Raw genomic sequence first — 17,373 nt, 5'->3', positions numbered from 1 at the left:
AATTCCCTGTTTTTGCTTTCCCTCCTTTTTTAAAAAGTGGTGTTACATTAGCTACCTTCCAATCCATAGGTACTGATCCAGAATCCATGGAATGTTGGAAAATGATCACCAATGCATCCACTATTTCTAGAGCCACTTCCTTAAGTACTCTGGATTGCAGACTATCAGGCCCTGGGGATTTATCGGCCTTCAATCCCATCAGTTTCCCTAACACCATTTCCTGACTAATAAGGATTTCCCTCAGTTCCTCCTTCTCACTAGACCCTCGGTCCCCTAGTATTTTCGGGAGGTTATTTGTGTCTTCCTTAGTGAAGACAGAACCAAATTATTTGTTCAATTGATCTGCCATTTCCTTGTTCCCCATTATGAATTTACCTGGTTCTGACTGCAAGGGGACCTACACTAGTCTTAATTAATCTTTTTCTCTTCACATTTCTATAGAAGCTTTTGCAGTCAGTTTTTATGTTCCCTGCAAGCTTACTCTCATGCTCTATTTTCCCCTTCCTAATTAAACCCTTAGTCCTCCTCTGCTGAATTATAAATTTCTCCCAGTCCTCAGGTTTGCTGCTTTTTCTGGTCAATTTATATGCCTCTTCCTTGGATTTAACACTAGCCCTAATTTCCCTTGTTAGCTACGGTTTTATTATTATAAATCGGTTTGTTTCATCCATCAGAGGCCTGGTTTCCAGCTCCCGGTCTCGGTGTAAATAAGTTACATTTTATCAAACATTACTGCCCAGAATTTGCTGGAGGGGGCATGAGAACATAAGACAATGGGCCCAAGTTTCCACAAGAAAAAAAACGGGCGCCCCTCTGAGCTGGCGCCCGTTTTTCGCGCCTAAAACGGCGCCTAAAAAAATCCTCGGTAGTCTGCACCTACTTACAGGTCCTCTGGCCCTTGGCAGACAGGAAGCAAAGAGTAGGAGTAAATGGGTACTTTTCAGAATGGCAGGCAGTGACTAGTGGGGTACCGCAAGGTTCTGTGCTGGGGCCCCAGCTATTTACATTGTACATTAATGATTTCGACGAGGGGATTAAATGTAGTATCTCCAAATTTGCGGATGACACTAAGCTGGGTGGCAGTGTGAGCTGCGAGGAGGATGCTATCAGGCTGCAGAGTGACTTGGATAGGTTAGATGAGTGGGCAAATGCATGGCAGATGAAGTATAATGTGGATAAATGTGAGGTTATCCACTTTGGTGGTAAAAACAGAGAGACAGACTATTATCTGAATGGTGACAGATTAGGAAAAGTGGAGGTGCAACGAGACCTGGGTGTCATGGTACATCAGTCATTGAAGGTTGGCATGCAGGTGCAGCAGGCGGTTAAGAAAGCAAAGGGCATGTTGGCCTTCATAGCGAGGGGATTTGAGTACAGGGGCAGGAAGGTGTTACTACAGTTGTACAGGGCCTTGGTGAGGCCACACCTGGAGTATCGTGTACAGTTTTTAAGGTGCATTAGAGTCAAATCAGGTACAGCAAAAGAAAGATTGAAGTAAGAGAGAGGGTTAATAAAAAGAAGGAAAGGAAAAGTAATTTTTTTTAAGTTTCCTTTTTTAAAAAAAAATCTTGAAGAACAAATTGCTGCTGACAGGAATGAGATTCCACAGTTTCAATTGTTCACTTTTTGGGCCGGAGAGGTTGAGTGGCAATGCAGGAACATAAATCTCCTCCTTATAAAGGTACTTATTCTGTTAAGTACCAGCCCTAACTTTTTGTGATGAGTTTAATTGATAATTAATGCGCAATTGCAGCAATTTCGTGAAACTCGGGAGGTTGAAGGCGACCTGCCGTTTCTGTGAGGCTACCAGTAGAGTGGCACAAGTCGTCCAGCAATTTGTGGTGATATGCAACTCAAGGTGTATCTCTTCCTCAAGGCAGATTGCTTCAGGATTTACACGCTAAACGGCTTGCACATTAACCTTGCCATTATTTTGCCAGTAAATTCATTTTCATAGTACAGGTGCAACATCTGGAATCCGGAACTCTGAAAACCGGAATTGTCCGAAAACCGGACACTTTGGGCATAGCTGATAGCTTCGTCCAGAGTCCGGAATTATTGTCTGAAAGGGATATTTTTTAGGCAGAACCCAAAATCCAGCACGGATTTAGTCAAGGATTACGGATTTCAGACAAGAAATTCAAGTCTGAAATCCGGAATCCTTCGCTGAATCCGTGCTGGATTTCAGGTTTTGCCCGATTTTGGACTTTGAAACCGTGCCAGGTTTTGAACGGCAATCGTGGATTCTGGATTTCAGACTTGATTTTTTCGTCTGAAATTTGGAAAAACCCCCAAAACCGGAATGGAATCCGTCCCAAGTATTCCAGATTTCAGACGTTGTTCCTGTAGTACAGGTTTAGCGTCCGAAATCCGGAGTTCCAAAATTTGGAATTTTCCGGACACTGGGCCAATCCATGGCGGGGTCATCTGGAATCCGGAAAATGTTCTGAAATACGGACCGTCCGCCCGACCCGGCCCCGCCCCGCCCGACCCGGCCCCGTCCGCCCGACCCCACCCCGCCTCGCCCTAATATGTTAGCATGGATAGAGGATTGGCTAACTAACAGAAAACAGAGTCGGGATAAATGGTTCATTCTCTGGTTGGCAATCAGTCACTAGTCGGGTGCCGCAGGGATCAGTGCTGGGACCCCAACTATTTACAATCTATATTAACGGCTTGGATGAAGGGACCGAGTGTAATGTAGCCAAGTTTGCTGATGATATAAAGATAGGAGGACACAAAAAACCTGCAAAACGACATAGACAGGCTAAGTGAATGGGCAAAAATTTGGCAGATGGAATATAATGTTGGAAAGTGTGAGGTTATGTACTTTGGCAGAAAAAAAATCGAACAGCAAGTTATTATTTAAATGGAGAAAAATTGGTTGAGTAGGTTGGACTTCTACTCATTGGAATTCAGAAGAATGAAAGGTGATCTTATCGAAACATATAAGATTATGAGGAGGCTTGACAAGGTGGATGCAGAGAGGATGTTTCCACTGATAGGAGAGACTTGAATTAGAGGGCATAATCTTAGAATAAGGGGCCACCCATTTAAAACTTTGATGAGGAGGAAAGAGAAGAAATCTGGAATTCGCTGCCTCAGAGAGCTGTGGAAGCTGAGTCACTGAATAAATTTAAGACAGAGAGATAGTTTCTTAACCGATATGGGGAGCGGGCAGGGAAGTGGACCTGAGTCCATGATCGGATCAGCCATGATTGTATTGAATGACAGAACAGGCTCGAGGAGCTGTATGGCCTACTCCTGCTCCGATTTCTTATGTTCTTATGTCCTCGCGACCTTACCTCGCGTCGTCCTCGCAACCTCACCCCGCCTCGGCCCCTTGACCTTGCCCCGCCTCGGCCTCGCAACCTGGCCTCGCGACCTTGCCCCGCCTCGGCCTCGCGACCTCGCCCGGCCTCGCGACCTCGCCCGGCCTCGCGACCTCGCCCGGCCTCGCGACCTCGCCCCTCCTCGGCCTCGTGACTTCACCCCGCCTCGTCCTCGAGACCGCGCCCCGCCTCGGTCTCGCAACCTGACCTCGCCCCGCCTCGGCCCCGTGACCTTACCTCGCGTTGTCCTCGCAACCTCACCCCGCCTCGGCCCCGTGACCTCGCTCGGCCTCGCAACCTGACCTCGCTCGGCCTCGCGACCTCGCCACGCCTCGGCCTCGCAACCTGGCCTCGCGACCTCGCCCCTCCTCGGCCTCGTGACTTCACCCCGCCTCGATCTCACCCCGCCTCGATCTCACCCCACCTCGGCCCGCTGCGACCTCGCCCCGCCTCGATCTCGTCCTCAAGACCTCGCCTCGTCCTCGAGACCTCGCCCCGCCTCGTCCTCGAGACCTCGCCCCGCCTCGTCCTCGAGACCTCGCCCCGCCTCGTCCTCGAGACCTCGCCCCGCCTCCTCCTCGAGGCCTCATCCTCGAGGCCTCGCCCCGCCTCGTCCTCGAGGCCTCGCCCCGCCTCGTCCTCGAGGCCTCGCCCCGCCTCGTCCTCGAGGCCTCATCCTCGAGGCCTCGCCCCGCCTCGTCCTCGAGGCCTCATCCTCGAGACTGCGCCCCGCCTCGTCCTCGAGACCTCGCCCCGCCTCCTCCTCGAGGCCTCGCCCCGCCTCGTCCTCGAGGCCTCATCCTCGAGGCCTCGCCCCGCCTCGTCCTCGCGACCTCGTCCTCGAGACCCCGCCTCGTCCTCGAGACCGCGCCCCGCCTCCTCCTCGAGGCCTCGCCCCGCCTCCTCCTCGAGGCCTCGCCCCGCCTCCTCCTCGAGGCCTCGCCCCGCCTCCTCCTCGAGGCCTCATCCTCGAGGCCTCGCCCCGCCTCGTCCTCGAGACCCCGCCTCGTCCTCGAGAACTCGTCCTCGAGGCCTCGCCCCGCCTCGTGCTCGAGACCTCACCCCCCCTCGACCTCGCGATCCCGCCCTCCTCGGCCTCGCGACCCCGCCTTGAATTTGCGACTCGGCCTCGAGCCTCGGCCTCTCGACCCTGCCCCGCCTTGATCTCTCAACCCCGCCCCGCCTATATCTCTCGACCCCGCCCTCGCAACCTCCCTCGGCCTCGCGACCTCACCCCGCAGCTGCCGCCCGACCCCCCGCTTTACCTCGGCCCAGGCATTTCCGGATTCGGGACGTCAGAAAGACATTCCAAAATCTGGAAAGGCCTCGGTCCCAAGGTTTCTGGATTTTGGATGCTCTACCTGTATCATATTATGTGTTTATGTTGAGATTCCAACAGATGGCAGCAAACTCCACTTGTTACAGTGGGCTAACAAAACCAGGCCTCTTTTAAAAAAAAAATTATGTTGGCACTTTCCTCTGCATTTGTTTTAACACAGCCATAAATGCATTGTTTGTTACCTGTTAATACGCTCCGTAAACATGTTTACAAACGTGTTTGTAGAGCAAATTATAAGGGAAGAACCTGTGTGGGGAATTGTCATGGCTTGCAACTTTAAAAAAAAAAGAGTTTATTCAGAAAAAAAAGTTAGTGTAAAAATGACTGCCCACTAACAGCTGGTCCCAGAAATCATAAAATATACCATCTATCACCAGATCTCTGGACCACATCAAACTCTACTGGGCCTCACGCATCTTCCAAAACCACCTAAACTCTAGGATCATGCTGGGAAGCAAGAATAACCCAATCAAATGCCTCGTTAAGTTCGCCCCCGCTCCCTTCCCTTCTATCCTCATCTTGAACCATAAGTGCAACCACATGGACTTCTTTGTCACAAATAAAGACCATCTGTCCATCTACCTCTGCTGCTTCCCCCCTCCCCCCTATCATTTAGCCAGCAAGCCAAATCCCTCTGCCCCAGGTGACACATATATACAAATACACACACACACTCCACCTCTCCTCTCCATCCCTCTTTTGCCTCTGGCTAGAGGGAGGCACAGAGGGCAAGCGAGGCTCTCCCTCTCTGCCTCGCTCGCTCTCTCCACCTCCCTCGAGCTCTCCCTATCAGAGCTCCTATTATCCATGAGCCCCACCTCCTGTTCCCTTGACCTCATTCCCACTAAACTGATGACTATCCAACTTTACTTCTTGGCTTCCATGCTGCTACCTGACATTGTAAATTGGTTCCCACTGTTCAAGCACTGTTGTTTTCCCTTTCAAAGTCATCCTCATCACCCTCTGCTAAAAATGACCACTATGATTGCTATGTTGTTGCAAGTTACCACCCCATTTACAACATTCCTATCCTCTCCAAAGTTACTGAACATGTTATCGCCAGATTCATGCTTATTTTTCACACAACTCCCTGTTCAAATCGCTCCAGTAAGGTTTCCACTCCATCACAGCACACTCGATAGGTGAGACCACTCTAAGAGTACTGTGCACAGTTCTGATCGCCCTATTACATAAAGAATATAAAAGCACGGGTGAAGATGCAAATAAGATTTACAAGGCTGATACTGGAACGGAGAGGGTACAAGTATCAGGAAAAACTGAACAGGCCAGGGTTCTGCAATTCCCCCATCCCTTTGCTCCACCATTGACTGCTGTGCCTTCTGTTGCCTAGATTCCTCTACACATTTAATACATCCTTAAATCCATCTCTTTGACGAAGCACCTTGGGAAATCTTTTTACATTAAAGGTGCTATATGAATGCACTTTGTTAGTAGTTGTGAGTTCTTGCAATTGTTTATTTGATCGATAAGTATTTATTTTTTGTAGTTCTGTTGGACCGAGGCAGCAAACTGCGAAATGCAATGGTGGTTTCTGCTATGAAGACTGTTCCTACTGGTGTATCTGGATTGATGGACATTCCTTCCTCGACTCCATGTCAATACACTGACATACCAAAATCAAAGTAAGCTTGATGCAGCTCTCAATAGTTACAATGCTGTTTTTGTGCCTTAATGAGTGCAATTGAATTTGAAGTAATTTGATAATTTACCATCATCATAGGCAGTCCCTTGCTTTCACTCTCAAAGTTCTCAGGTGACTGTACAGGGAATTACAGTCTCTGTCATAGATGGGACAGACAGCGGTTGAAGGAAAGGGTGGGTGGGGAGTCTGGTTTGCCGCACGCTCCTTCCGCTGTCTGTGCTTGATTTCTGCATGCTCTCGGCGACGAGACTCGAGGTGCTCAATGCCTCCCGGATACTCTTCCTCTACTTAGGGTGGTCTTGGGCCAGGGAGTCCCAGGTGTCGGTGGGACTTTATCACAAAGGCTTTGAGGGTGTCCTTGAAACGTTTCCCTCTGCCCACCTGGGGCACGCTTGCCGTGTAGGTGTTCCGAGTAGAGCACTTGCTTTAGGAGACTCGTATTGGGCATGCAGACGATGTGGCCCGCCCAACGGAGCTGGTTGAGTGTGGTCAGTGCCCTGATGCTGGGGGTGTTGGCCTGAGCGAGAACACTGATGTTGATGCGTCTATCCTCCCAGTGGATTTGCAGGATCTTGCAGAGGCAGCGCTGATGGTACTTTTCCAGGGTTTTGAGGTGTCTACTGTATATGATCCACGTCTCTGAGCCATATAGTAGGGCGGTATCACTACTGCCCTGTAGACCATAAGCTTGGTGCCACATTTGAGGTCCTGGTCTTCAAAAACTCTCTTCCTCAGGCGATCGAAGGCTGCGCTGGCACATTGGAGGATTCTAGCAAACTTTTATAGTGGCATCAAGAGTAGGAATTGCTGAAGTGTTTTCTTCTTCATATGACTACAAAAGGTGGAAGACATCTTTTGATGTAAAGCATTTATGGTTTTGGTTTCGCACTCTACAGTAGGATGGCATCAGTGCACTGATACTTCACTCGAGTGGCTATTATTCATGTATCATTAGGCTATTTGATTTGGGGTACATCACAGCCTAGATACGTTATGTCCTCAACCTGTATTTAAAATGATGCATTCCAATAGGAGTCACCTGATGACGATCAAGAGTGGGAATGCTGGCTGGATGATTTTTCATTTCTTCCTTTATGGCTACAGCCACTGAGGCCAGAACTATGCCAGTCCAAGGAAGATAGATTTAATCCCCATCTATGCTGAGAGGGATAATCTCCAGTGGGTAATTGTAAGATGCTGCATTTGGCCTCGACGTCCCTGCGCTAAGAAAGGAAAAGAGCTGCCAAGGTGCTTGCCCCTGATCACTAGGTAGGGACACTTGGAAAATGTGTGGGTGGGGAGGGAGGGGCGGTGGGGTTGAGGACTGGATTGATTTTGGCCGTGATATGCCCCAGGGTCAAATAGCATGTCAGCACTTGCCCTCTTGGCTCATACATGAAGAATTGCCATTTGGGCAAAATATCAGAAGTCTGCCAGCATCCTTGGAGTCTATGGGGTCAAAATTTGTTTGCTACCGCCAGCTGATACCGCCTGAGTGAGGTGGCAACGGGGCACGAACAGTTGGCCGGCAGCATTATGCATGGGTGCCGCCTGATGGGAAATTCGGTTGTCCTTTTTTCAAAGGTGTAAAGATTTGCCGCCCCGCTGACTACCGCCATAGAAATCCTGACGTCTGTATGCTGGCAACTCTTCCTTGGCGCCGGTCTAGCCAAATTCACTTTTGCCGTCTCACTTACTGGCTGGTGGCGATGATGCCTGAAAAAGTTGGCATGCATAAGGTGGGGAAATGAATCCAGGACATTATTTAAAGGAGTTGCAGCCGGCCCTGAAAGCTCGTGGCCCGTGATGCGTTGGATGCTCGTACAGTTCGAAGGTGCTGCCGTCCAGCGGCTACTGACTTATAAGCTTCAGTACTAACATTTCAGAGGCATTGGTGGATTCAAGACCGGATAAATTTGAAAGTAGCATATTGCTGTTACCTCTGCAAAGTTATGGGGGCAGTGATCGCAAACCACGTCGCCCTGCGGCCAAGACTTGAAAGGTGCCAGCTGCAGAGACACCTTTTGGCAAATGTGAATGCTCGCCTGAGGAGAGACCCCAGATGGCGGGGCAGGAGGCCGTACAGTCGCAGGGATTACCGTCAGCATTATTCTTACCTTGAGATGTCCGAGGAGCAGTGCCTAAGAAGACTGAGGTTCCGCAAGGAGGTGGTGACGGAGTTCTGCCTGACATACGTGGCAGCTGACATCGGCACCAGGACCTTGCTATCAGTGACAGTGAAAGGAAACTACGAAGGTATGAGGAATGAATTGGCTATGATAGATTGGGAAGATTCTTTAAAAGGCATAACGGTGGATAGGCAATGGCTAATATTTAAGGAACGAATGCATGAATTGCAACAGTTATACATTCCTTTCTGGCGCAAAAACACAAAAGGAAAAGTGGCCCAACCATGGCGAACAAAAGAAATTAAGGATAGTATTAGATCCAAAGAGGAGTTATACAAAGTTGCCAGAAAAAGTAGCAAGCCTGAGGATTGGGAGCAGTTTAGAATTCAGCAAAAAAGGACCAAGACATTGATTAAGAAGGGAAAAATAGAGTATGAGAGTAAACTTGCAAGGAACATAAAAACCAACTGCAAAAGTTTCTATAAGTACATAAAAAGAAAAAGATTAGTGAAGACAAATGTAGGTCCTTTACAGACAGAAATGGGAGAATTTGTAATGGGGAACAAGGAAATGGCAGAACAATTAAATAAATACTTCAGTTCTTTCTTCATGGAAGAGGACACAAATAACGTCCCAGAAATGCTAGGGAACCAAGGGTCTAGTGAGCAAGAGGAATGAAAGGAAATGAGTATTAGTAAGAAAATAGTGCTGGAGAAACTAATGGGACTGAAGGCCGATAAATCCCCAGGGCCTGATGATCTGCACCCCAGAGTACTAAAAGAGATAGCCATGGAAATAGTAGATGTATTGGTTGTCATCTTCCAAAATTCTATAGATTATGGAACAGTTCCTGCAGATTGTAGGGTGACAAATGTAACCCCACTATTTAAAAAAGGAGGGAGAGAGAAAACGGGGAACTACAGACTGGTTAGCCTAACATCAGTAGTAGGGAAAATGCTAGAGTTTATTATAAAGGATATGATAACAGCACACTTGGATAATATCAACCGGATTAAACAAAGTCAACATGGATTTATGAAAGGAAAATCATGTTTGGCAAACCTGTTGGAGTTTTTTGAGGATGTAACTGATAGAATAGATGAGGGAGAACCAGTGGATGTAGTGTATTTGTATTTTCAGAAGAACATAAGAACATAAGAAATAGGAGCAGGAGTAGGCCATATGGCCCCTCAAGCCTGCTCCGCCATTTAATACGATCATGGCTGATCCGATCATGGACTCAGGTCCACTTCCCTGCCTGCTCTCCATAACCCCTTATTCCCTTATCGTTTAAGAAACTGTCTATTTCTGTCTTAAATTTATTCAATGTCCCAGCTTCCACAACTCTCTGAGGCAGTGAATTCCACAGATCCACAACCCTCTGAGAGAAGAAATTTCTCCTTATCTCAGTTTTAAATGGGCAGCTCCTTATTCTAAGATCAAGCCCTCTAGTTCTACTCTCCCCTATCAGTGGAAACATCCTCTCTGCATCCACCTTGTCAAGCCCCCTCATAATCTTCTACATTTCAATAAGATCACCTCTCATTCTTCTGAATTCCAATGAGTAGAGGCCCAACCTACACAACCTTTCCTCATAAGTCAACCCCCTCATCTCTGGAATCAACCTTGTGAACCTTCTCTGAACTGCCTCCAGAAGGCCTTTGATATTAAAGTCCCACATTAGAGGTTAGTGTGCAAAATGAAAGCACATAGGATTGGGGGTAATGTATTTGGCATGGATTGAAAATTGGTTAACTGACAGGAAACAGAGTGTAGGAATAAATGGGTCTTTCTCGGGGTGGCGGGCAGTGACTAGTGGGGTACCACAAGGATCAGTGCTGGACCCCAACTATTCACAATATATATAAATGATTTGGATGAGGGAACCAAATGTAATATTTCCAAGTTTGCTGACGACACAAAACTAGATGGGATTGAGAGTTGTGAGGAGGATGCAAAGATGTTGCAAGGCGATTTAGATAGGTTGAGTGAGTGGGCAAACACATGGCAGATGCAGTATAATGTGGATAAATGTGAAGTTATCCACTTTGGTAGGAAAAACATAAGGACAAAGTATTATTTAAATGGTGATGGCTTGGGAAGTGTCGATGTACAGAGGAACTTGGGTGTCCTTGTACACCAGTCATTGAAAGCAAACATGCAGGTGCAGCAAGCAGTTAGGAAGACAAATTGTATGTTGGCCTTCATTGCAAGAGGATTTGAGAACAGGAGCATGGATATCTTTCTACAGCTATACAGGACCTTGGTGAGACCGCACCTGGAGTTTTGTGTGCAGTTTTGGTCTCCTTACCGAAGAAAGGATATACTTGCCATAGAGGCAGTGCAGCGAAGGTTCACCAGACTGATTCCTGGGATGGCAGGACTGGGTCGACTATGCCGGTATTCACTAGAGTTTAGAAGAATGAGAGGGAATCTCATTGAAACGTATAAAATTCTGACAGGATTGGATAGACTGGGTGCGGGGAGGATGTTTCCCCTGGCTGGGAAGTCGAGAACAAGGGGTCACAGTCTCAGGATACAGGGTAGGAAATTTAGGACCGAGATGAGGAGAAATGTTTTCACTCAGAGCGTAATGAACCTGTGGAATTCTCTACCACAGAAGGCTGTGGAGGTCAAGTCACTGAATATATTTAAGAGAGAGCTAGATAGATTTCTAGAAACAAAAGGCATCAAGGGGTATGGGGAAAAAGCAAGAATATGGTGTTGAGATGGAGGATCAGCTATGATCATATTGAATGGTGGTGCAAACTCGAAGGGCTGAATGGCCTACTACTGCTCCTATTTTCTATGTTTCTAAAGTGACAGTAGCCTTCAACTTCTATGCTACTGGCTCCTTCTAATCTCCTGTAGGCGATATATGCAACATCTTGCAGTTTGCAGTACATTGCTGCATTTGCCATATGACCGACGCACTCCACCAAACGAATGAACTACATCAAGTTCAGCATGTCCAGGGAAGACCTGGATGAGCGCTCCCGTGGCTTCATCAGGATAGCGGGCTTTCCCAGGGCTCAGGGAGCCATTGATTGCGTGCATGTGGCATTGAGAACCCCGCCCCAAGGTGGAGAGCTGTTTCGGAATCGCAAGGGATACCACTTGCTCAACGTTCAGCTGGTCTGCGATCACAGGCAGATGATCCTCCCTGTCAATGACTGCTATCCTGGCAGCTGCCACGATGCCGTCATCCTGCGGGAGAGCACTGTGCCACGACTCTTCCAGCTACCGCAGGAAGGCCATGCTTCTTGGCAACAAAGGATATGGTGTTGCCATCTGGTTCATGACACCCCTCCGCAATCCCACCACACTTGCCGAGCAGCGCTATAACAGCAGCCATATCGCAACCAAGACCATTATAGAGCAAACTATGAGGGTCCTGAAACGCTGCTTTGAGCGCTCTGGAGGGGCATTTCAGTACCTGCCTGATAGAGTCTCCATCTTCACCGTTGTGTGCTGCATGCTGCACAACCTGGCCATTATGAGTGGCCAGCCATTACCACCAGAGATGGATGACCCATCTCAGGAGAACGATGAGGATGAAGACAAGGAGCTTCGGCCAAGGAGAAGGCAGCCTGATACTGCTGCCCATCAGAGACTTATCGCCCATGGATTCCAGTGAATGACTCGAGACATGCCGATTTGCCAGCCTGTACACCTCGGCATCTATTAAACACATCACTCCCCACCCTGCAACCCTCCGTGTATATAAATCACAGCACAGTAATGTGAAGAATGTAAATATTGTTTAACACACAAACCATGGTGTGCTGAAAACAAGCACAAGGCCACTCCTTCATCCCCAACAAATAATCATTCCCACAAGACCCCTTCAAACATTCAACGACACCCAAGTGCAACTATTGACATCAGTTCATTTTTCAACAAGGTAGCCATCTCTCGTGACTAGCAAACAATTGTTTCTTCCTTCATCCAAGTGCAACCATTTACATCAGCTCACATTCCAACAAGGTCGCCATCTCTGTTGACCATCCTACTTCTTAGACGGTTCCTCGTATTGAGGACGACTTGCTTCTACAACAAAAAGGGATGAGTTCACAGTTATTTCGATGAATGACCTGATATTCCAAGTCGTGTACTACATGTTGAAGGGCGGAAGATGCCTGTGCATGGTTTTTTTTAACGTGTGGTGGCCGTTGCACACCAACCACCACACGGGCTTGACAGAGCTGGGTCTTGGTCCAGTGGCAAGGATTACCCAAGACGACTGGAGACCAGCTTTGCTGCACGGACCTGTTGACTATCAAGCAATTGTTTGCTGGGTCATATAAGTACAACTAGTTATATAAGTTCATATCTTAACAAGGTGAGGATATGTGGCCACCTTCCCACAGGTCTTTATTTGCTCTTGTACAGGGCTTTACCATCCCTTCTCTTCTCCCCCCTCCCATGCCTACTGCTCCTCCTCAATGGGCCTACACTTGGTTGCTGATTTGAAGCCGCAGCCACACATGATGGCGTAGCAGGACATCCCCGACCAGCTCGGGTCCTGGAAGGCCCAGCTGTGACTGCCTCATCCCAGCATGGGTGAGCACAGATTGCTGCCCTGGTTGGGCAAGGTTAGGTCCCCGTTGAACTGATGGGGCCTGCAGTGGTCGGTGTGTCCGTGGAGTCAAGTTGTCTCTACATTAAGACTGACTGCGACTGCAGCACAATACAGAGCTGATTGATGCCACCATGCACTGACGACATTACAGTCTGCAGGCCTACAATAGCATCGGCCTGGTGCTCAATGGACACTGCAACGTCGCTCAATGGACAGTGCAACGTCAGCCTTGACTCATGCCACCATGTCTGGCACCCCATGGTCACTGTTTGCATCCAACATCCGTTGGTATCTACCAAGGATGGGCTTGGTGGGCTGCTGAAAGGCATGAGCAACAGTTGAGGCAGACTCCTCCATCCTCACAGCTAGTGCATCAAGACTCTGGCATCCTAGCTAGTCTGGGACTTGTGTGAACAAGGAAAGCAACTGTGTATCTCCTTAACCAATCAGATTGAAGGATTGTGAAAGTAACTGCACAAGGATGGAGAAGGAAGTGTAAATTATAGTGGATAAATTCAATGTCCAATCAGGTAGAGAAAGAGAAATAAAGAGAGGGAAAGAAAGATTGGATTAAGAGTCAAAAGAAAATTAAAAATTAAAAATGTTACATTTTTAGCATCAGCAACAATTAAAACCTGAAGGAATGAGACTCTATAGTTGCAATAGTTAATTTTCAGAGTCAAAGAGATTGACTGACAGTAATTAACACTTATCACGTCATTAAAAGGATACTTAGACTGAAATGGACAAGACTTCACTTTCTGTGGCAAGTTTAGTTCGTATCTACCGTACAAATACAGCAACTTTATGCCATTCAATGCAATTCAATGGTGAGACAGACAGTGAGATGCTGATTTCACGAAGCTAACGGTAGAGTGGCCCAATTCAGATAGCAACTTTTGCATATTTGTGTATAACTGCTCATCTGCCCCACGCCTGAAGTCGCTGTATTGTTTGCGCATATATAACGACGAGCGCCATTAGCCTTGTAATTTTGACAGCAAATTATGGCCCAATGTTAACTGTATCTCTGAATCTAAACAACAATAGAGATGAGAAAAGGGCTGGACCTGGGAATAAAACCGAAAATGCTGGAAATGCACATCGGGTCCATCAATGTTTGGTAGGAAAGATGGGTTAACATTGTCCTGAAAGGTCTGCACCCGAAACATTCTCTTTGCAGCTGCTAATGGACCTGTCTTTAAATGTCCATTAAAACTGAATATACTGCAGAACAGTACAAAAGATTTACTAACTGATGTGTAATTTATCCTGCAATGAAAGATGGGTGCAAATTGAGATGATTTCTCTTCGTATCTTTAAAAAAGCAATTCAGATTGCGTTGGATTCAATTATCTGTTTATCGTGTGTGAGACCTCTGTAGACAGTTATACATCCGTGCAGGCAGTGAAGAGGAATGGTGCCGCAGTGCATATTCAGCATTTATTCCAATGCATTATGAATCATTTGCTTTGGTCCAACAGTGTATGGGATTTACACGATTTACAAGGCTGGCCGATTTCTCCCCCATAATGTGTCACTGACTTATTTTCCAAGATCCATTGCAGGTGATCACTCCATAAACGTGTGGTTACATCATAATCCTTGAGTATCAGTGTCCTTGTGCATCAACTGTGTGGAAGTATCTTGGACGTCAATATCTGCCATGACACCCACCACAGATTAAAAAAGAGCCATTTGGAAATAAAGTAAAACTACTCCATCAAGACCACTATAGCTCATTGAATGTATTCGAATCACAGATAGATAGATTTTTAACCAATAAGGGAATTAAGGGTTATGGGGAGCGGGCGGGTAAGTGGAGCTGAGTCCACGGCCAGATCAGCCATGATCTTGTTGAATGGCGGAGCAGGCTCGACGGGCTAGATGGCCTACTCCTGTTCCTAATTCTTATGTTCTTATATAAAAACCTCACGTGCTTACTTGGAGTGATTTACTCAGCAGCAACATTATCTTGGGGTTCAGATGACTGTTATACACCACTCAACTTTACTCTTGCAATTTACGATGTCACTTGAAACCCTCGATGAGATTACTACCCACTAATGACTCCTGTGTATCCTTTATTACCTGTTAATTATCAAATTTTTGCATTCAGGGGTTTTTAATTTAAAAAACCCCACATAATTTATAAAGTAATATTTCCATGTTAGGACATTAGTGATTTCAGAAAACAATTTCAACTTATTTTAACAGGCTGCAAAATTTTAATTCCAATATGAAATTACACAATTATTTAAAGGAGTTATGCCCAGGACAGCAATTTGATGTGCTAAAAAGTTCCATTGATGGATTATCTGATCAGGTGCACTGTGGAGATGAATATCATATCACACTGCTGGACATATTCGTCTATTTAGTTTCTAACCTCTATTCACTCTACTGGATGTTTTTAAACTTATGGAATTATATAATTTAACATTTGTAAATGTCTTTCATGTACAATAAACAATAGTTTAATCAATCTATTTTTTTCTTGTCAGAACACCCCAATCTCCTTCTGGAAAACTGCTTCATAATTTGTTGGAATCTGAAGCTATTTATGCAACCAAAGATTCTTTACTGCCTTCTCCTGAGCAACCATTAAAAGAATTTCGTCCTAATACAGAGGCTACAGCCATCAAGTTGCTCCTAGGGAGGTAAATGCAGGAAGCGCTTCTCATTTTAACTAATTTTGTATTTGAACTTTACATTGGTTTCCATGATCCTCAAGCGTGGTATCTATGTCTGAGGTTCCCAAACTGTGGAGCCCGTTGAGAGTATCGGGGGGCACAAGGAGACAGGTTGATCTCCAGTTCAAGATGACTTTTCAGTTCCCCATTGGCGGCGATGAGTTGTGTTTCATCATCGCAGAGATCGCCCAGAACCCTCGGGCAGATTGGAAATTGGCAAATAGATGATCCACATGATGAAGGTATAGTGAGGGACCAGGCTGGTATGTGTAGTGCAGAGGGAAGGGTGGAGCGGGCGAAGTCCTGCTTACTGGCACCGTTCAGTCCATCAGGTAGCACTGATCAGTTCTAAGCTCAAATGGAAATGAAATTCAGACACTTATTTGGGATTTGGTGTTTGATCAGAATTAGAAGGTTAACTAGTGCTGTGAGGGGTTGGGGCACCAAGATGTAGTATTAAAAAGTAGAAACAAGATGCAACTGGGAGAGACAGTTAGAGTTAGTAATAATACAGAATTGCAGCGTGCAGTTTCCATATTTACGAAAGGATATACTTGCTTTGGAGGTAGTTCAGAGAAGGTTCACTAGGTTGTTTCCGGGGATGAGGGGGTTGACTTATGAGGAAAGGTTGAGTAGGTTGGGCCTCTACTCATTGGAATTCAGAAGAATGAGAAGTGATCTTATCGAAACATAGAAGATTATGAGGGGGCTTGACAAGGTGGTTGCAGCGAGGATGTTTCCACTGATGGGGGAGACTAGAACTAGAGGGCATGATCTTAGAATAAGTGGCCCCCCATTTAAAACTGAGATGAGGAGAAATATCTTCTCTCAGGGTTGTAAATCTGTGGAATTTGCTGCCTCAGAGAGCTATGGAAGCTGGGACATTAAATAAATTTAAGACAGAAATAGGCAGTTTCTTAAACGATAAGGGGATAAGGGGTTATGTGGAGCGGGCAGGGAAGTGGAGCTGAGTCCATGATCAGATCAGCCATGATCTTATTGAATGATGGAGCAGGCTCGAGGAGCCGTATGGCCTACTCCTGTTCCTATTTTCTTATGTTCTAGAATTAGGTGGAACCATGGAAAATACAAAAAGATCTAAGTTAGGTTTGGAGTCCATATCTGTAAATGCACAAAGTGTGGTTAATAAGGTTGGTGAGCTGCAGGTGTGAATAGCCACCTGGGAATATGACGTAATGGTGATAACTGAGATCTGGGTCAAAAAAGGGGAGAATTGGATGCTTAATATTCCTGGGTACACGGTATACAGGAAAGATAGGGAAGGAAACAAAGTAGGGAGGGTAGCAGTTTTGATAAAGGAAAATATTAGTGTTAGAGAGAACGTCCTTGAGGGACCAAAGACTGAATCTATTTGGTTGGAGGCAAGAAACAATAAAGGAGCTATTATGTTGCTTGGTGTATTTTATAGGCCACCAAATAGTAGGCAGGAGATAGAGGAGAAGATTTGCAAAGAAATTACTGAGAGGTGCAATAACTATAGAGTGGCTTCTTTTCTCACTCCCACATCGTTACCTCTGGTGTCCCCCAAAGATCTATCCTCGGTCCCCTCCTGTTTCTCATCTATATGCTGTCCCTTGGCGACATCATCTGAAAACACGGCATCAGTTTCCACAT

At 46.6% G+C, this 17,373-nt stretch overlaps 1 protein-coding gene across 1 annotated transcript in view; it reads left to right on the top strand.

Moving 5' to 3' along the window:
• c2cd3 (C2 domain containing 3 centriole elongation regulator) overlaps positions 1 to 17,373 on the top strand; it is a 178,889-nt gene that overhangs the window by 30,247 nt on the left and 131,269 nt on the right. The window contains exons 6-7 of the mRNA XM_070892422.1: positions 6,179 to 6,314; positions 15,550 to 15,705. Coding sequence (XP_070748523.1) covers positions 6,179 to 6,314; positions 15,550 to 15,705 — 292 coding nt within the window. The remainder of the gene's footprint in view (positions 1 to 6,178; positions 6,315 to 15,549; positions 15,706 to 17,373) is intronic.

This window comes from Pristiophorus japonicus, chromosome 10 (genome assembly GCF_044704955.1).
Source record: "Pristiophorus japonicus isolate sPriJap1 chromosome 10, sPriJap1.hap1, whole genome shotgun sequence".
NCBI classification, from domain to species: Eukaryota; Metazoa; Chordata; class Chondrichthyes; family Pristiophoridae; genus Pristiophorus; species Pristiophorus japonicus.
The sequence above is the reverse complement of the archived record's forward strand: the minus strand, read 5'-3'. Positions and strand labels throughout refer to the sequence as shown.